General features: G+C 36.3%; 1 protein-coding gene across 1 annotated transcript in view; it reads right to left on the bottom strand.

Moving 5' to 3' along the window:
* The window catches only part of ITGB5 (integrin subunit beta 5), a 200,460-nt gene that overhangs the window by 129,405 nt on the left and 48,930 nt on the right, over positions 1-22,125 (bottom strand). The window contains exon 4 of the mRNA XM_074214694.1: positions 12,599-12,848. Within this exon, the coding sequence (XP_074070795.1) occupies positions 12,599-12,848 (250 nt within the window). The remainder of the gene's footprint in view (positions 1-12,598; positions 12,849-22,125) is intronic.

Consider the following 22,125-nt stretch of genomic DNA (forward strand, 5'->3'; position numbering starts at 1 on the left):
CTGAATGGGAAAAATTTTATGAAGGAGTTCAGACTTGAGATAGTCTGTGAAAGATTGTATAAGCCTCTGACAGAGCAAAGGATTAAGGACCTTAGAGGAAGACATAAGGAAAAAGCAGATACATAGACTAGAAGAGGGAAAAGAACCACATTACACATTTACCTTTATCAGTATTATCTCATTTGTACCTTATGGTAACACTGTGAAAGGACAACAGGTATTTGTTAGCTTCATTTTATAGACAAAAAATCTGAGGCTCAAAAAATGTGCCTCTCCTAAAGTAAAAAAATTAAAATAATGGTCAGAGGCAGATGTGAATCCACGTCTACCCTGATTCCATGTCTAGCACTATTTCCCTTACACCAGGCTGTCTCTCACTCTTGCTGTGGAGAAATGTAAATCTATTGAATAATCCCCCACAATGGGATGCTAGAACACATTTCACACCCACTCTCAGTTATCTGACCTTATTACTGCAACAGGACAGTCAAGCCCATTTTTCTTTTTTTGTCTACATACCCTTAGAACTCAACATATTGACAATGCATAGAGTAGGTCCTTAATAATTACTTGCTGAACATGATCTGGCACCTAACTCTGCTTAATAAATGCTCATCCAAAGACAAGACTGTCTCCCAGGTGAATTGATTGGAATTCACCTTTTTCATCAGATTCCTAACAGATACCTACTGTGCTAGGAGCTCAAGTTACAAAGATAAGCAAAGACACCTGGTATCTGTCCCCAAGGAGCTAACACTCTGTAGTTAATGCAATGATCGGTAATTAAAGATGAGAAAACATCAAGAACAAAGTCAAGTGTGTTTGTAAAACCCAGCAAAATGTTTGGCACAGGATGCTAAGAGGTACCTTCACCCTTAAGGAAGAAATGAAGTCTTAATTAAAATGTAGGGGAATCCATCCTGGCCACTAGTGCAAGCCTAGACAGGTACACCTTATATGAGGCAATTTTCAGGCTTCCAATAAGGGTTAGCAATCAGTTCTTTGGGAACTCCAAACACTTTTCTTCCTATCATTGTCAAAATTATTCCCATCAAACTCTATTGGAGTAAATGCTACCTACCTTAGGCAGAGTCCTGTTTAAATGAGTTGGAAAGGGTAATAAAAATGAAACATTTTATCATACAGAAAAAAGTTATAGCTTTGAAAACAAAAATTTAAAGCCTACAAAGCATGGGTGTCCAATCTTTTAGCTCTCCTGAACTGTACCATTCAACAAAAACTTGTCAAGTTCCACATGTAAATTTAATATTTATTTATGACTACAATATAACCCATATTACCAATGAGAATAGTAACAAAATAAAATATCCACTGGCAAAGGCTGTGGTTTGGACACTCTTGCTACAATGGGTGTTGGCTTTAATTTTTAAAAATTTGTTTACAAAAAGCAAATGCTCTGAATACACTGTAACAAATAACCACTAAAGGATTTGAGGAGGGAATATCTTTCTGATTCCATATATCTGAAGATAAATACACTGTTCTTTCTTCTGCTATATTGTGTTTGAAGGTAATATGAGATAATGCAATATGAGAGGCAGTGGATAGAGAACTAGTCTTGGAACTAGGAAGACCCCACTTTCTGAGATACTATGTGTCCCCTGAAAAGGTAACAACCTCAATATTTTAGGTAAATGTCTAGGATTTTAAGTTGCAGTGAAGGTGACAATTTGGATTAGTAGAGTTTACTTATATAGGAGTTTCAATGAAATCACAGGGCCAGGCCAGTGCCCCATGAAACATTTTTGGAAATTCAAGGATTCAGGATCAGATCAATGTAGGAATTCCTTTATGCAGACTGCAAGATTTTAGTAGCAGATTCTGCTACTGCAAAGTTGAAAGAATTCATCTCTTGGGTCATATGAGAATGGGCTCTGGCTTTTTTGATTTGGGGTGGATTAAGAGAAGAGAGTAATTTGGGGGAGAATGGGGTAAAGAAGCAATCATCTACTTTGGTTGTTAGCCAAGTAAACTCAATTTACTATGAAAGTGAATTTGTTGTTCAGACATTCAATTGTGTCTGACTTTTAATGACCCCTAGGACTATATTATCCATGGAGTTTTCTTGGCAAAAAATACTGGAGTGGTTTGGTATTCCCTTATTCAATAGAATAAGGCAAACAGCAAGTTAAATGACTTCCTCAGGGTCACATAGCTAGAAAGTATGAGTCTGTGACTCCAGGTCCAGCACTTTATCTAATGAGCCACCTTTTGTGTTTAGTTAAAAGTAAAAAACAAGATATAACATTTGAAAAGTCTAGTATAAATTCTGATCATGACTTCTAGTTGAGAAAAAATATAACATCTTATTGTGTTATGCTGCCATAATTTCAAAATAAAAGTTGTTACTCTCTCAGTCCTCATTCTGTCTGGAGTCAAATAGTTCAGAGGAGGATTAGAAAGTCAGGAGATATAAATTATCCCCATCAAGTCTCCCCCCTCCATTTCTTCTCATTTTTTCCACTCTCCCCCATCCCTACCACCCCATCACCCCTACAGATTCTTATCTGTACAAAATGTGAATATATTTATAAGCGAGAATCCATCTCAATGAGTAAACAAATCTTTCACTGTCATGGATTTCTTTTCTTTCTTTTTTTAAAGACAGTATAGAAATAGAAATCACTCCTCTATCTTTGCCACTAAATCCCAAATAGGATCACAGAGAATCAGAAATGACCAAACAACAACAGAAATCCAAGGATCACAGGACTTAGAGCTAGAAGTGACCTTAGAATTTATCAAAGTCAACCACTTCATTTTTAGAAGAGGAAATCAAGGTCCAGAGAGAGATTAGCTGACATGCCCAAATGGCATGAGACTCTGCCTAAATGGCAGAGACAGGGATCAAACCCTTGTCTCTGAACTCTAAATCCAGGTGTTCCACTCTACCATACTGCCTGTACATAGCTGACAGCAGTTGAAAGAGAAACAGCGGATGTCCATGATCTAAACTGAATTGACAAAGGGAAACAAGTATCGTCAATCCAGAGACAATTCAAGAGTTCTTGAGTTTGCTTTGTTGATTATTCTGTGCTCTTGAATTTTTGCTTATATTATACATTATAATTATCATAATAACAATATACTTATTTTTTGTACTTCTCATCAATCCAGGATCTTAATTGGGTTTTTTTCTATGTGGGAGAGGATGTTTTAAGACACTCAACTATAATTGATGACATCTCCAATTTTTTCCTCATACAGGTAAGCAATGAATACTTTCTCAATATGTAGAGTTAGTGTTACATGGTCAAAAAAGCCTAAAAACCTAGAAGAAAAACGTGTTTCATTATAGTTTGTTCAAAATTTAAGCAGCAGGAAGGCAGCTAGGTGGTGCAGTGGATAGAGCACTGGCCCTGAAGTCAGGAGAATCTGAGTTTAAATTTGATCTCAGACACTTGATACTAACTAGCCCTGTGACCTTGGGCAAGTCACTTAATCCATTGCCCCACAAAAGCAAAAAACAAAACAATTCAAGCATCAGGAGGGATTCCAGAGGCCATATCACCCAGGAGATCCCAAACTTTTTTTGGATCCCATATTCTTTCACTTTAGTAAAACTTAAATCTTCCTTTCAATATAAAAATAAATAATTTTATGTTTTACTATGCACATTTACATTAAAAGAGTGAGTAATTAACAGCAATAGGGCAAGAGTTATTTCCCAGATATTCCATGTACATTCTTGATAAGTTTCTGGCACCCCCTTAGGGTATGTGTCCTCAAGTTTGAGAACTGCTGATCTAGTCCAGTTCATACTTTAACAGAATCTCTTCTAACACTTCTCCAGGGAATGGTCACCCAGCCTATGCCTGAAGATCTCTAATCCTAGTGAATTCACTGCCCCCCAAGTAGCCCATTCCACTTGTGATCAATAATGGCTTATATTGAATCTTTTTTTAGCTGTTTTTTTTTTTTGCAAGGCGAATGGGGTTAAGTGGCTTGCCCAAGGCCACACAGCTAGGTAATTATTAAGTGTCTGAGACCGGATTTGAACTCAGGTACTCCTGACTCCAGGGCCAGTGCTTTATCCAGTGCACCACCTAGCCACCCCCTATATTGAATCTTAATCTGCCTCTTTACAGCTTCCACCAGTGACTCCTAATTCTACTCTCTATGGTTAAACGGAAGCCAAATGATACCCACATGAAATTGTTCTAGATACTTCAAAGACAATCATCTTCATTCCTTTCTCCCTCCATGTCTTAACTTCACCAGGCTAAATACCTTTGTTCCTTTGAGCAATCCTTCCAATATTCCTAGGGCTTTCTTTTGGACATAATCAGTCTATATCTTTGCTAAAATATATGCCCAGAACTTCAGATGGAATCAGAGTAGAGAAGATCTTATTACTGCCTCTCTTGTCCTAATCTAAACACTAATGATGGCAACTGCTTTCATCCATAATCCCTGATCAAGAAATTCCCTTGTTTCACCAATGCAGTTCACTTTTTCTGCTACTTACATATTTGCTTAAGGCAGAAACCACCTTATGATGTCACTGGTCCTTTTTGAAAAACAAAGAACAAACAACAAGGCAGAAGTGTCAAACGTGCACTGACTGCAGCTCAAACTAGACTAAAATGTAATTGTGAAATATTTATTAATTAAGTAAAAATACAATCAAACATAGAAAATGTTACATTTTAAAACTAAGTCAAGGGATCCTTATGTTGGAATTAATGACCCTCATTTTTATTTGAGCTTAATATCACTGGCTTAAATAAAGCACCAAGAATTTCAGTGACTTGTTTAGGAACTCACAGTTAGTATGTCCCAGAGGTAAGAATTGAAACCAAGTCTTCCTAGCTTCTAGGTCACCTCTACACAGTATACCTCATTGGCCACAGATACTATCATCCCTGTTAATATAGCATAGGATATTATTAAGCTCTGTGACTTCCTTTTAGAAAATGAAATCCAGTTAACATCAGCCTTTTGTGTACTTTTGTATATTTATAGCAGCTCTTTTGTGGTGGCAAAGAATTTGAAATTGAGGGAATACCCATTAATTGGTGAATGGCTGAAGAGGTTGTGGTATTATTGTAAGGGAATATTATTGTACTGTAAGAAATGACAAAGTAGGATGCTTTCAGAAAAAGTTGGACTTACATGAATTGATGCACAGTGAACTGAACAGAAACAGGAAAACATTTTACACAATAACAACAATATTGAAGGATGTTCAACTGTGAATGACTTAGCTATTCTCAACAATACAATGATCATATAATTCTTAAGACCTAACAATGAAAAATGCTATCCCCTCCAGAGAAAGAACTTATGGCATCTGAATAGAGACTATTAGAAGCATGCTATTTTTCACTTTCTTTTTTGTTCTTCTGTGTGGAAAGTTTTACATGATTACATATATATAGTATATAGCAGATTGTTTACCTTCTTAGGAAGAGAGGTATAGAATTTGGAATTCAGAACTTTAAAAAAACAAATGTTAAAATTAATGTTATGTAATTGGGGAAAAATAGATATTTTAAAATAAAGATTATAGTTTTGACTTTATAGTCCTCTTAGCAGGATCTTAGGGATCCATGACCCATACTTTGAGAACCACTGATCTAATGTATCCCAATGCATTCTATCAATAAGAGATTCTGTCAAATGTCTAATACATCTATATTTCAACAGTGTCCAGATTTGCTGTAGATAGTTTATTGTTACGAGATTGACAAAACATCTCTCTATGGCCTACCCATGGGATTGTTATAAGTGGGTTGTTTTTGAAGGTGTATTATAAGAAATAAAGTAAATTGTTTCATGGGATTAACTCAAAACTCTAAAACTAGGTTTAAAATCCATGGTCCTACATCTTATTGGTTTTTCCTCAGGCTGGACCTTTCTCAAGATTCTCGCTAATGCCTGTCTCACTCAATCTGTAGCACACAGACACACACACACACACACACACACACACATATATATAGTGCAATTCATATACAGATTAAAAATAAGAATTTCCAAAGTAGTTTTATTACATTAGTTTACAAAACACTTTCTTTGCAATAATGAATTCCATGAGTTTATGTTTTGACTAAGTCACCTGAGGTTCTGAGAGATTCTATCACTTCCCCAGAAAGTAGTATCATCTACTTTATACAGATGAGATAAGTTAAAGTTCAAAGTTAAAGGAATTTGTCAAAGTTTATTCTGCTACTAAGTATCAGAATCAGGACTCAAGCACACTTTTGCTGGTTCCAAGTCAAGCATTCTATTGCAACAGGTCCTCTTTGAGTAGATGCAAAGATTTCTCGGAGAGGACCAAAATTATACTAGATTCATTTCTTATAACAAATATTTAAATGAAACAAAAAAGACATTCACATCAATTTTCAAGATTTAAAAAGGGGCAATATTTCAGAGTAAGGGACATGGTCACATAAGGTACTTCCCTCAAACCCTTGCCCACAAGAAAAGAACAAATGAATGAATAAATGGTTGGATGAATAGATATATAAATAAAAGATTACTGATCTAATCTAGCCCATCCCAATGTGTTCTGCTAGTAGCAGATGAGAGATTCCATCAAATGTCTAGTGCATCTATATTTCAAAAAGACTAAACTTGCTGCATATTGTTTATTGTAACCAAATTGTCAAAACATTATTCTTTGGCTTACCCATGGGACATGTTAAAAGAGATAAAGTAAATTGGCATCAACCACTACTGAACACTATGCCTATTTTCTCTAGTCACTAAATATAACAAGAATAATAAGGAGCTGAAGGAATAAGGAAAAAATACTGATCTCTTTGTTAGATTAATTTCTCTAAAATAGAGTTTTAAAACAATATGACTCTCTACTGACCCTTATTTACTTTTCTTTTTTTAAGTATCTGACTGGATAGAAGAAAAAGTAGCCTTAAAGGTTCTCCTCAAACATATAAGTAAATATTATATAAAGTTCTAGATCAGATGTGCCCTCAGAAATAACTTTGTTCAGTAAGGTATGTCAAAAGAGGGAGATAAATACTCTGAGTTTCAAATGAAGCAAGCTCTGTGTGGAATCCAAATAGAAGGAGGGATTCCTTATCATTTGTCAGATTCTCCAAATGTTTCTACTTATTTGTGACACTGTACTTATTTTATCTAGAACTATAAATAAAATACACATTCAGTTGAAATAATACTATATTCATTAGAGAAGTATTACCTAGATTATTACATAAGATTGGATAGATAACCCAAAAAAAAATCAAGTTAGTAGTATAAATATCTTGGATAGGGATGCCTATGAACAATGTTGACCTGGACCCAAAATTAAATAAGAGGAAGCAACTAAGCTGTCTATATCTAGGAAATTGTTAAGTATTTTCAGTGATCCCAAACCTTTCACTGTAGCCAAAAAAAGGAAAAGCCATCTTTTTATAGCAGTAGTCTTCAAATGCTAGTGTGCTAACTACTTTATAAAGTCCAAGCTCCCTAATAAATATCTTATTATAACTCTAGATCTGCCTTTCATAGATTTAGGGAACTACTAGATTTCTTTTGTTTAAAGTAGTACCCTCAATCAATGCATTTCCATGCCTGCTCTACCAAATATTGTCTTTGAGTCTTAGAATCTTAGTTATCCTAGCCCCTGAGGATTTAGGTGTCTTGTTAAGGATTATATAACCCAATACATGTCAAAGGTGATGCTTGAACCATCTTCCTGACTTCAAGATTAGCTATCTCTTACCTACACCACTACATTGACTCTCCAGAAATGAATATAATACTACCTATTAATACTAAAGTCCTACTCTGATGCCTTATAGTTTTTAAATAACTTTGACTATCACATACTTCAAGAGACCAATCACTGCACAAACATTCATTCAGTTAGGGGAAAATTACTTGGAATATTTATTTCCTTCTTGCAACCTTTCACTTGTAGAAAATTAGTTAATGGACACGGCCATATTTAATGAATCTCTTAAGCATTATTTAATCCTCACTAACCACTCAAATCACCAGACCTCAAATTTGCTGAGTAATAATGATGAAACATGTAATCTCTGTATTATAATTAGATCATATTACTAAACAACTTTTGATCTCTAAGAAGGAAGACACAAAAAAGAGGGGAATAACTACCTCTACTAGCTAACTGCTTACCATTAAAAATGTATTTGATATGATAAAGCAAAGGCTCTCCTTCAAAAAGGCATCTCCCATATGTGTCAAAACCAAATGAGATTCCTTGAAAGATGAAACAGCAGGGGTAAGTGTTCTACCACTCTCTGATTATTGATATTCACTATATGTTCTCCAGAATTATTTGCAACTACCATAGATAAAGTTTAATAGAGTCAAAATTCCTCTTATAGTCAGTGAAATTCTTTTTAGAGTCTTCTTTTTGCAGAGGACACTGAGCTAATTGCAGAAGGACCCAGGATACTATAGTCTGTCCTTTTTAAAAAATTAATTAATTAATTTTATTTTTAAATCCCCCCCCCCATTACATGCAAAAGCAAGTTTCAATATTTACTTCCAAAAACCTTGAGTTTCAAATTCTCTCCCTTCCACCCTACTCCCCACCCTACTCCCCTTCATTGTGAAAGCAAGTTACTTGGTGTAGGTTAAATATGTGTAGTCATGAAAAACATTACTACAATAGTCATATTGTAAAAGTAAACATAACTACCACTCCCACCCCACCCCATGACAAAGAAAGAGAAACCTCAAGAAAAATAAAGTGAAGGAAAAAAGGTATGCTTCTGTCTATATTCAGACATGATCAACTCTGTCTTTGGGCTGGATAGCATTCTTTTTTTTTTTGGCTAGGCAATGGGGTTAAGTGACTTGCCCAAGGCCACACAGCTAGGTAATTATTTAGTGTTTGAGGACGGATTTGAACTCAGGTACTCCTGACTCCAGGGCTGATGTTCTATCCACTGCACCACCTAGCTGCCCTGAATAACATTCTTTATAAAAATTCCATCAGAGAAATTGCTTCAACATTTTTTCCCACCACAGTTGCTATTGAATCCTATCCCCACCTACCCCCATTTATTCCTTTCTCTCTCTCCTTTCACCCTGTCCCTCCTCAAAAGTATGTTTCATCTGACTACCCTCTCCCACAATCTTCCCTCTCTTCTATCACTTCCTCCTGTCCCCTTTCTCTCATTCCTTTCTTCTATTTTTCCCCTAGATAGATTTCTGTACATAATTGGATACTATAGTCTCCTAATCAAGCTACGCAGTGCCAAGATAAATGTTGTACTGATTGAGGGAGTTTTCTGGCTAGGATTTTCCTTAAATCAATAAAAATTTAGAAAAAAATAAAGATACTCAAAATAATTTATTCTATCCAATTAGTACATCAAAAAGCAACTATTAAGGGCTACTCTATGTGAGGGAGTATGCCTCTGAGATGCAAAGCCAAAAATGAAGGAGTTTGCATTGTCAGAAGAGACAGTGTAAATATATGTAAAATGTAAAAAAAGATAGAAAATAAATATAAGATAAATTCAGGTAAAGAGGGTGGGAGACACCAAGAAAAGCTTCATGAAGGTAGCACTTGTACAGAATCTTGCAGGAAACAAGGGATTCTAAGAGATTTCCCACAACAGAGAAGTCAAGTGGATGAAGAATGCTTTTTATCCAAACTATGATAACCAGTTGGATGTACAACCAACAGAGCTAGTCCATTAATACATATAATTTGAACAAACATTATAGATGGACAATGAGCCAAGCCCAGAAATGAAAAGGAGGGAGAAAAGTAGGTTGGATTGAGTTTGGGAAATTACAGGGTGTTTTTAATGACCTACTCCCTCTCTTGAAAGTAGAAAAGCCCATCTATTTCACATCTATATTTTTCCAGTGATGCCTTAGGAGTAGGATTTATGAAATACCACACACTCTAAACAATTTAAATCATGAGTGACTCAAAGGACAATGGAAAGATGTATGGTAGGAGACAGTACTTTACATTTTCTTAATAATGAAGAATTGCTAAAGGAAAAACACATCAGAGTAGTGTTAGATAGGAAAAGGAGGTAGGTCAATCATGGAGAGAAAGCAGAGGATAATCAATGGATAGCACATGGTCTCTGCCAGTAATCATATGTCATGTAGAGAATTATCTTCCCAATTCATTGGGTAGACTCTCTATGCTAGATTTATGTGGGACTTGGATCAGATAAGAAGACCTGGAATGAAGACAATATACTATTGGAGGGATGAGAGCTGAATAACTAGCTTGATAACAGGAAACCTCACTAAATTTATTTTCTATTGTACTAACAAATTTCAATGGGGCATTTTATTGTATACAATCTATTAAAACAATTCAATTCTTCTTCCAAAAATGAAGAATGGTATATGCAGGTATGTCAAGCTCAAACAGAAAGAGGAGCCACTAAACTGCATATTGACTTAAAAGACAACATATTGATATAATCTATGTTCTATTATATTTTTTATTTTGTTAATTGGACATACCTAGGAGTATCTAGGCAGCTAGTGTACTGGGCTTAGAATCAGGAAGACTCATCTTCTTGAGTTCAAATCTGGTCTCAGACACTTCCTAGCTATGGGACCCTGGGGCAAATCATTTAACCTAGTATGCTTCAGTTTCTTTATCTGTAAGACAAGCTGGAGAAGGAAATGGCAAACTATTCTAGTAACTCTGTCAAAGAAAAATGAACTCGGGGTGGCTAGGTGGTGCAGTGAACAGAGCACCGGCCCTGGAGTCAGGAGTACCTGAGTTCAAATCTGACTTCAGACACATAATAATTACCTAGCTGTGTGGCCTTGGGCAAGCCACTTAACCCCATTGCCTTGCCAAAAAACTAAAAAAAAAAATTAACTCAATTGCCTTGACAAAAACAAAAGAAAAGAAATCCCAAATCCCAAATCTTGAAGAGTCAAGCTGAAATGACTCAACAACAGCAGAAGTGTCTGCTTACGACCAGTTTGATACCTCTAGCTTAGTGTACTAAATGCTAGATTTGGAGTCAGAAAAACCTAGGTTCAAAATACCACTTCAGTCACTTTATTAAATGTGTGACTCTGACCAAGTCATTTGGGGGGGGGGGAAGAAAAGTCTGTGCCTCAGTTTCCTAATCTGTAAAATTAGTATAATACTAGTACCTTCTTTACAAAGTTATTGTACGGACTAAGTAATATAGCATGTTTAAATGTGTTACTAATATTATTGTTGTAAACTTTAAAATCTTATATTTTTTAATTTTTTTATTATTATTTTTAAGATCCCAGCTCTCTCAGCTTGAATACCATCACTTTTGAACAGAAAGAATCACATAACATCTCTTGAATGTCCCCTTAAAAACAATTCCATTCCCTTCTGGTTTCTTTTATGCTCAGAGAACCAGGAATCAAATGTCTTACATTGGCTGAAGGCTCCCTGCCTCCTGGTACCTATAAAAGTGGAAGGGCAGGCAGCTAAGAGAAACAGTCCTTAACTCAATGACACATAATCACTTGAACAGTTTAAATAGTTCATGCTCTGGCCTGGCCCTTCATCCTCTGCCAATTTCAGACAGCCCACATCTATTTCCACAACACAAGCATCTCGTATTTATTGGAAGCTTTCCCAAAGGGTGAAAAAAGAGAGCCATGTGCAGAGTTATGGATTACAGCCCCATGCAACAGGTCCTTCACTACTAGTATGACTGGTCAGGACTTCACAGTCAGGCTACTGCCCATCAAGAAACCACAGGAACTATTGCCACAACAGAGACTGGGCCAAGCGCACAACCAATAAGTTACAGACTAAAATTTGTTTTCAATTGGAAATTTACTATGTGAAGAATTATTTTATTTAACTTGTACTTCAAAGCTGTTTTCTGCAGAAGGTATTGTGATATAGCAGAGTTTATAGGGAACTTTTGCTGAAGTTAGGATAATGATCTTTGACTTCAAATATCAGTTCTACTTCTTACAGTGTGACCTTGGGCAAGTCACAACTTTTCTGGGACTCAGTTTCCTCATCTATAAAATGAAAGGGCTAGATTAGAAGATTTTAAAGTCCTCTCCAGGCCTACATCTATAATCCTATGATCTCACCTAAAATTTTTAATTGACTTCAAGGAAAGATGGTGTCAGAAAAAGCAACATATTTAAGTTTAGGAAAATCTAAGCCATAATTCACTTCACTTTCCCCACCCCATATTATCCCACTGAGGCACATGCCAATCATAACTCAAACTAAAGGTAAAAATACTAAATATTAGGAGCAAATAAAAAGCATCCTAGGGACATCTTTCAAGCCCTCAAACTCTTTCCAGTAAATATCACTCTGAGGAGGGGTTGGGCATGGGCAGGGAGATAATGAGGTTCAAAGAAGAGTCCTCTCCATCTCTAGCCATTGCTCCTTAGAAAAAACTGGGAGATCTTCACCCAGTCTCATGGGAAGATGGAACTAAGTTATTGTTAATCAAATCAGAAGTCAGGGTCTTGAGAGTCAGATCACTGATATCCTTCATATTTTTTCTTCCAAAGCTTCACTGAAGGTGAAAGAGCCCTGCTGCCTCATTCCTTGCCATCCAAACCCATCTCCACCCTAATCCTAGGCTTTGCAAGCCCAACCCAAGAAAAATTGATTACTTACCCAATGCATGGATTCGTTTGGTATCTTGGTGCAGTGTAGGAAAAGGGGGAGATATTTTTGTCAACAAAAGATCCAAATCCCAAACGGAAATTGCTGGTGAGTTTCCTCATTTCCTCAGCCAGCTTGGTGCCCAGATTTCGGATTGTGTCCAAATCATCCTTCATGGATAGGGAAAGGTCCATCAAATAGTATAGGTCCACAGGGTAATCTTCTACCTGTCGTACCTGGACTCGGAAGGGCGTCTTTTCACCTGTACCAAAAGAAAGATGGAGAGCCTCAAAAAGAGAAGATAAGCAGAAGAAAAACGTAGTTTCCATCAAACTTGATTAACCTCAAATTTTCCTCATTGAGTGTGTTAATCAAAGCATTTGTGAAAGATGCTGGGAGAGGGCAGAGAATAGAAGAAGGTTTTCAGAATGCAGTTTGAAGCTCAACTAGGACAGAGGAGTCAGAGAGACAAGTGTTCCAGAAGATATAAATTTAAGTTTGTTATTGCTGTTGTTCAGTCATGCCTGACCCTTCAGAAATCTATTTTAGGTTTCCTTAGCAGAGATACTGGAGTAGTTTGCCATTTCCTACCTACTCCAGCTCATTTACAAATAAAGAAACTGAGGCAGACAGGGTTAAGTGACTTGCCCAGGGTCACAATTGTGTGGGAGAGCAGATTTGAACTCAAGAAGAATCTTGGGGCAGTTAGGTGGAGGCAGTGGATAGAGAACCGGCCCTGGAGTTAGGAGGACCTGAGTTCAAATGTGACCTCAGATGCTTAAATAATTACCCTAGCTGTGTGACCTTAGGCAAGTCACTTAACTCCATTGCCTTGCAAAATAAAAAAATATTAAACAAAGAGAATGAAGGACAAACATCACCACAATACAAAGAAGAGTCTTCTGGACTCCAGGCCCAGTACTCTTTCCACTGTGCCACCCAGCTTAGTGTCTATACCACCTACTTAATGTGACCTTTTGACCTCAACTGTCCTATCTGTACAATTAGGGATTGGATGTGATGATATTGGGGTCCCTTCATGCTCAGACCATCTATAATTTCGCCCTAACACCCAGTGAAGTCATTGATGTTAGTTGATTGGTTAATTCTTACCCAACACTGGTCCCTAGACCACAAACCCCTACAGAGCTCCATGTTTTCTCTATAGCATGCATAAAGTGTAATTAGAATAGCATGAGGAAGAGCAGACATTCTCAGAATAGCCAGAATGGGGGATATAGGGCAATCTAAATCTCCCAATTCACACTATTTACAAATAAATGCCTTTCCATTCTATACCTATTGAGTCCAGTTCCAGGTCTGGAAAATCAGGACAAATGAGGTATATTTAATTCAATTAATAGTCAGTAAACACTTAATAGTTCCTAGGTACTTCTCTACAAATCTGGTATACAAAGATAAAAAAATAGCAGTACTCAATACAAAGAAGTTTACAATCATAACCCAACACATGACTTTAGCCCTTCCAACAAATCTACTGGATAACCCTGAATCTGAGGCTGTCCTTTGGACTCCAAAACCAAAAACATAGCTGGCTTTAGCACCTGCTGGCCAAAGGCCAAACAGAAAGGAAATTAGCCAAAGGGAAAAAAGAAAACCAAGAAAAGAAACTGGCTGCATTTTATTTTATGACCTTTGCCTCAGAATTCCAAATTAGGACAACCTATGGCCTGGAAAATTAACATAAAACCTTTTTATGGCTCTAGAAAAAAATCATTTGGATTTGAGAATTATGCAGTTTTCTATTCATTCCCCCATCAGATTTTAAATGAGAAGGTTTTCCTTAAATGTCCAAGGACAAAATGACCACAGCAGGTTAACAGTACATCCTTTCACCTCCAGCTGACAATCACAGCTTTCCTTTCTTTCCTTCCAGAACAGACAAGGATTTACTAACTCTTTCAAGATATAGAGTGACTCCCTATGTTTTATGGAGAAAGGCTAAGATCCTTTGTTCTTTGGTAGGATAAAATATGTTAGTTCTTAAAAAATGTATACAGCTACCTTCTTCATGTGCATTATAAAATAATAATGATAGCAGCATCTAGTTTGGAGTTAGAAAGTACTTTTTAAGATAATTTAATCCAATCATTTCATTTTTCATACTAGAAACTGAGTCCTAAGAGAAGGGGCAAGGTCTAAGCATGCTACAGTGCCCACTTCAGCCTCCTTCATAGTCACTGGAACAAACTGTTCCCTTCTGCCCATTCTTCCAAAGAAAGTCTTCACATGCTTGGATTAGACACCCCTCAAACTCATTCAAGAATATGAGACCCTATGGGTATTTTGAACTTGGTTTAGCCTATTTGTCCATAGTTTACAACAGGGTAGGGAATCTTTTCATTTGGATATTTATAACAGCACTCATGGGTCATACACAATTATCAGTTTAAAAATCCTAACCCTAAAAAGCTCCTAGATTTATTGAATTTTGAGTCCCACCTATGGTCATCTTACCAGCACCAGACAAAATGATTTCACATGTCTTTTTTGGTTCACAGGCTGGAGGTTTTGTGCCCCTGGTTTACAGAGTGAGACCACTGCCCATGCTACAGCTACTTGGAGCCACAGGTGAGAGTTGAGAGCCAGGTGGGCACCAAAAGTGGAGAGTACCCAGAAAAAGGCTTAGCAAGTCCTTACCTCAGAGGTGCTAGTCCTCAAGAGAGGAGACATTATTTGCCCAAGGTCACATAAATAATAAGTGGAAGTACTGAAATTCAAACCCAGGCCCTCTTATGTTAAATAATAAAAGCTGGCTCATAGATAACATTTTATATATATTATCCTACTTGAAATCTGTACTAGAACTCTAGACTAAAAGGCAGGAAGATAGTACAAATTCTGCCCCAGTCATTTGGTCAATAAACATTTATTTACTACCTGTCTGACTCTAAGTACGTCACTTAGCCTCCATGAACCTTGGTTTCTGCATCTATAAAATAGGGACAATAAAGTAAATACCTCCCAGATTATTAGATAACATGAATAGATAACATGCATTAGATAACATGAAATCCTACTGTGTTAATTAAGTGATAACTATTATTATTCTCTTTTTACAAATGAGAAAATTAAGATTTAGAGATTAAATGATCTACCCATGGTGATACCCAGCTAATGTGTCCCAGGGAAGGTATTCAAATGCTGTTCTTCCTACCTCCAAATTCTACATTTTATCCCTTTCTAATCTACCATATTTTTACTCAGTAAATTCAATGTTGTTTTTCTTAAAGCAGCGAGATTCTTACTCAAATAGAAGAATGTCTGTGTTTATATTGCTAACAAGATCATGAGTCTTAATTCTATACATGACTCCTCCCAGGAAGTCATAGTACCCTTCCCAGCATATATATATATATATATATGTATTTCAACATCACATCTGGAAAGAAACATTCTCTTCTATTTCCACCTAGATAATAAACCTGTGCCAAGTAGAGTCTGACAGACCTGAGCTACACATATTAACTAAAGGAACCTAAATAAGTCACTGGATTTTCTCAATTTCTTCAAGAGTCAAATAGGTAAAAACCCTATGTCACAGGGTTATTGTGAGAATAAAATATTTATATAAAGTGCTTTGCAAACATTACATCCCCCTGTAAATATTACTAACTATTAATATTATTATAAATAGGACAGTGAGGTAGTACAGTGGATAGGGCCCCAGTCCTGGAGTCCAATTGGACCTGAGTTCAAATATGGGCTTAGACTTTTACTAGTTGTGTGACTCCAGACAAGTCATTTCACTATGTTTGCTTCAGTTTCTTCATCTGTAAAATGAACTGAAAAAGGAACTGGTAAACTACTCCATTATCTCTGCCACAAAAACCTGAAATGGGTTTAAAGGATCAGATGTGACTGAAACAATCCAACAACAACAACAACAATAACATTATTATAAATACTTGGCCCTGCATTTACTTCTCCACCCACCGGATTTAGTCAAGAACACTGCCAACCAAGACACGTCTATTAACATACTTCTAATTCCCAGGACGAAGTCAGGAAGTTTAAGAACATCAGTTTAGTCAATTTAATCTCTCACCTCCAAAGAGAGTAGAAATACCAATTCATTTCTTTAAGAAAGACATCAGGGACAGCTAGGTAAAGCAGTGGATAGAGCACGGGCCCTGGAGTCAGGAGGACCCAAGTACAAATCTAGCCTCAGACACTTAATTACCTAGCTGTGTGACCTTGAATAAGTCACTTAACCCCATTGCCTTGCCAAAAAAAAAAGACATCAGAGATTCTTGTTCAAAACAAGACACAGAACACACAGCCTTGCCTCTTGAAATTATTGCTTAAAACTAAGACACTTTCCCAGAAAAAAATCAATGAAATTTCAAAACCTAAATATGCCCCATCACCAAATGGTATGTCTTAGATCAAAAGAAGAAAAGTGAATTATTTGTCTCTTAAATAGTGTTGAAAATGTTTGATTTTAGGATTTTAATAATTAGCTCTGTAGACTTACTAAAGCACTTGGCATAAAAAAGCAGTCTGTAAAAGCTACCCATCTTCAGGGGCAACCAAAGTCCCAATCAACACTCAGCAGCTACAGAGAGGGGTCATTGTACTGAAATTTCAGTTTACATCTATGCCAGAATGTATCTAGTTTTAGATTTATGTCAGATTAGGAAAGATTTTTCTTTTCTTTAAAATAATAATAAATTGCCTCATACAATTTGGGGAGGGGGAATGGAAATAGTCTTTTAATTCTCTTGATTTTTGAGACAAAGACATAATTAAATGAGTATAATTTCTCCCTGCTTCCACTGGCTAGGGAGGAAAAAATATGTTGTGATATGGAATAGGAGAAATAAATAGTAGATAAAGAAATCAGAAAAATGAACTCTAGCAACCCTTTTACTTAGGGGCAGCAAGGCAGGATAGTGGGCAAAACACTCGACTTGGAATCAGAAAGACTTCTCAAATTCAAATTCAACTTCAGACACATGCTAGATGTAATACCTTAGACTGATGCTGCAACCTCTCAGAAGTGGAGAAGGAAATGGTAAACGACTTTAGTATCTTTCCCAAGAAATCTCCAAATAGATTCATGAAGAGTTGAAAAAAAAGACTAAATAACAGCAATCAGATGAATAGATTATTCAAAAGTAAGGTAGAGAATTTAGCCCAGCAGGCATAAGATGGGAGTGGTTTTGCACCAGGGTATTTCAAAGTTCAAGAGGCATAGGCTAGCTTTGAAGAAATCTGATTCTAAGACAAGCACTAGAGTTGCTATATAACTAAGGTTATTTAGAAGGATACTTCCTAGCTAAGTTTGGAGCTTTACTAGAATATGTTCTCAACTATGGATTTAAAAACAGCTAAGCAATATTGAAATTATGTCTTAAATTTTATTTCTTTAAAAGCTTATTGTTTATACCATATAAATCTGAGAATTTTTTTTAAAAATTCCATCTATTTTTAGAAACATTTGTCTTTTGGTTAAAAAAATGGAATCAATGAGAAAACACAAACATCTTTCTTCATTATCCATAAAGCCAGTAGATCAGATGATAACTGATCTATATATCATAATAATCATAATAATTATTTTGTCACAAAGTGTCAGCATATTTTAATTGTAGAATGAGGTTTTGATGGGTAAGTTAATCATACTCATAACATCTAAATATGTAACCTAAACATATAAAACATCAACATGACCACTCCATGTCATAATCTGAGAAATGACATGCAATGATTGGAAAGGTCCCTCTATGATTCTTCCTTAAGGAAGTTATTATATAAGAATAGAATATGTACTTTAGAAATGATTTAGGGAAAGTAAGGAAAAAGTGTTTGTAGTTCTCCCAGTTTCCTTATCATGCAAATTACTTAGTGGTCAACCCCTTACATAAGATCTAACTTTCACATACTGCTTCTAGATTCATCAAAAGATTCTGCCTGGGGTGGCTAGGTGGTACAGTGGATAGAGTACCAACCTTGGAGTCAGGAGTACTTGGGTTCAAATCTGACCTAAGACACTTGATAATTACCTAGCCAGATGACCTTGGGCAAGCCACTTAACCCCATTGCCTTGAAAAATCTAAAAAAGAAAAAAAGAAAAAAAAAATCTAAAAAAAAACCTTCTAAGAGACATGTAAGATCACTGGAAGGAACCTATAAAATCCTTTATGTTGCCTTCATGGAAACTGAAACTTAATCTTTTGATTAAGGAACATTAACCTATCAATCAGCAACTCTACCATGTGCTAAGCATGGTGCTGGGTGATAAAGATATAAAGTCAAAATTGAAACAATCCTTGCCTCAAGTAGCTTTCATTCTAATGTGGGAGATATATATTCCTACCTAAGCACATTATATCCAACAAAGATAGAGCAGTCAGAAAGATAGAAGAGCCTGTAAGGGACTGTTGTGTGTTGTGAGTACTGTAAACTTTCATCACTTGGTGTCCTCTAGCACCAGAGCCATATTTTACTGGTTGATTGTAGAGTGCCACTGGGGTGGGAGTGGACCAGGGACTAGGGAGGATGTTTAAGCACTTGTACTCTGGTAAATAAATGGAGATCTTGGAGAACTTTCTATCCTTGTCTCCGGCCCTTTCGAGGTTTGCCTGGATAAGGATAAACTAGCTGGCAGGAACCTAACACATCCTGAGCAACTAGCCCACAGAAATATAACAAGAGCCAAGAAAGACTAAAGCAGCATAAAAACCCAGAGAAGGTAATCCACTGTGTTAAATAAATACTTCAGAGAGATCAAGAAGGTTGATGATTGGAGATGATCAACAGATTTGGCAATCAAGATCAATGGTTTCTTTGGAGAGAACAAAAAAGTCAAATTGCAAAAGGCTGAGAAAAGTGAGAGAAAAGGAAGTGAAGGCATAGAGTATAGGATAGTATAGGAATTCCAGTTCTTTCAGTTCAGTTGTTTTCAGTTGTATACAACTCTTCTTGATCCCATTTGGGGTTTTCTTAGAGTGGTTTGCCATTTCCTTCTTCAACTCATTTTATAGATGAGGAAGCTGAGACAAACAAAGTGAATTGACTTGCCCAGAGTCTTCCTGACTTCAGAACAATACTCTATCCAGAGTGCCACCTAGCTGCCCCAGAAATCTAGTATAAGCCCGCCATTTTTCCTAGGTCTTTGATTGAGTTACAAGACAATACCTTAAGGACATGACAAAATCTAATGAAGAATAAGGATGATAGAAGCACGTTAGTAGGCATCACAGGAGCCAATAGAGTTTGGGAAGATAAGTGGAGAATATGCTATGAGGAGCTATATGAGTCACAGGGCTAGAATTTGAACCTTTCTACTGTGTTTGTTTTGTCTCAGTTCTTCAGAAGACACTATTACTGCTGCCTAGAAGAAGTCCCATATTCTTCAGAGAACAGTGGGAAGATTGCTGTTAGCAAACTTTGACAGAGGAAGAGTTTTAGTAAGAAATTATTTAGTGTAGAAGGTAAACTCATTAAACAAGTGATATATTGATGCCTCATCAAAAGCAGCTTTCTCTAATCTTAGCAGATTTTTTAAAATTTAAACCAACCATTCTGGTGTTATTTCTACCAGGGAGATTCCCAAGAAGTGTTCTACATCTTATATAAACTCCACTGTGTTCAATCCATCATCAGGTATTTGTTGAGTGCCTGCTGGGCTCTCAGCTGGTGTTCCCCATCTTTGTTTTCAGGGTCTGCCTCTCTTCTGTCATCTAGTTCTTCATTGCTCGCTCACGTTTTGTACAGACATGTCTTCATTTTTCTTTCTACTTTCTCAACTCCTGTGTCTCTATAATTTTCTAGGCTTCTGCTGCCAAGATTCAAACTGCATCCCTCCTCTCTAATCTTTTAAGGTAATCCTAGCCTCAGGAGCAGGGGATAGTCAAAAAACCAAATTGAAGTAAATTCACTTAGCAGCAGATCAGAGGCTTCAGGGAGCTTTATAGATTTTGCTCTATTTCAAAAACCTCCTACATCTGAACTTTTGTATAGAATTCTAAACACTGCAGGTCTAAAATGGTATGTTTTCCCATCATCAAATATATATATATATATATATATATATATATATGTATATATATATATATATATATGCATGTATGTATGTGTATAGGGATGTGTGTGTGGGTGTGTGTGTGTGTGTGTGTGTGTGTGTGTGTGTGTGTGAGTATATCTGTATTGAGGATGGGAGGGGACTCTTGGAGGAGTAGAAGGGATGGGGGAGTGGAGAAATGGGGAAAGAAAATAAGGTAACAGAGACAGGGTAGAAAGAGACTAAGAAAAAGACAGTAAAAGTGAGATGGAGAGATATTCACAAGTTGTTAATTATAACTTGGAATGTTAATAGGATGTTTATAGCAGCTCTCTTGTGGTGGCAAAGAACTGGAAATTTCAGGGATCCCTATCAATTGGAGAATGGCTGAAAAAGCTATGGTATATAATTGTGATAGAATACTTCTGTACGTTAAGAAATGGTGAGTTCAATTATCTTAGAAAGGCATGGAAATATTTGCACAAAATGGTGAAGAGCAAAATGAGTAGAAGCAAAAGAACACTGTATACACAGTAACACAATGTTGTTTTAAGAAATTTCTCAAAGTCCCCCTTTTTCCAGTCTTTCCCCTTAATTAAAGAAGCACACTATAACAATTATAATTGTTCTTTTTTTTTAGTAACAAAGAATTGGAAACAAAATATCCCATTGACAGAAAAATATCCCACGTATCCCACTGACAGAAAAATGGCTAAACAAATTGTGCTACAAGAATGTAATGAAATATTAATGCATCTTAAGAAACAAAATGTGAAAAATACAGAAAGCCAAATAATCAATTGACAAGGATTTATTAAGTGACTAGTATGTGTGGGCATTGGGCTAAGTGCTTGGAGGCCAAGGAGATACGTGGAAAACTTTTATGGACAGAGGCAGTGAAGAAAGTAGAAATAAGAAATATATATAAGGAGCTACAATAATGTAAGCAGAAAACACAGAATCATTAAAACCAAATGCTGTGTAATTATAATGAGCAAGATCATTTGTGCTGGAGTTAGTTCAAAACAATGGCTGATTGTAAAATTTTCAATGTGAACAATTACAACTGGGAAATGTCAAACTACAAATCAGGGTTTGAATCATTGTTTTGCTGATTGTGTAGACATAAAAAAGTAGTACAGAAAATATTAACAATGCAAATTAAACTTAAAATGTGTTCTATTCAGAGAGTTAGCTGTTAAACATTTACTTCCCTTCTTTATGGAGAGGGGGAGCAAATAAACTGTTGGCTGCAAGGTGGCACAGTGGGATAGAGTTCAATATTAGAAAGACCTGATTTCAAATCCCCTCTCAGAAACTTTCAGTGTGACCTAAAGCAAGTATAAGCTCTGTCTACCAGTTTTCTGAACTGTAAAATAGGGAAGATAATAGTATTAACTTCCCAGGGTTGTTGTGAGAATCAAATGAGATAATATTTATAAAACACTTATCAAATAGTAGCCACCAAATATAAATGCTAGCTGCTATTGTTATTGAACATTTGCTGGTT

This window comes from Macrotis lagotis, chromosome 1, assembly GCF_037893015.1.
Source record: "Macrotis lagotis isolate mMagLag1 chromosome 1, bilby.v1.9.chrom.fasta, whole genome shotgun sequence".
In the NCBI taxonomy this organism is placed as follows: domain Eukaryota; kingdom Metazoa; phylum Chordata; class Mammalia; order Peramelemorphia; family Peramelidae; genus Macrotis; species Macrotis lagotis.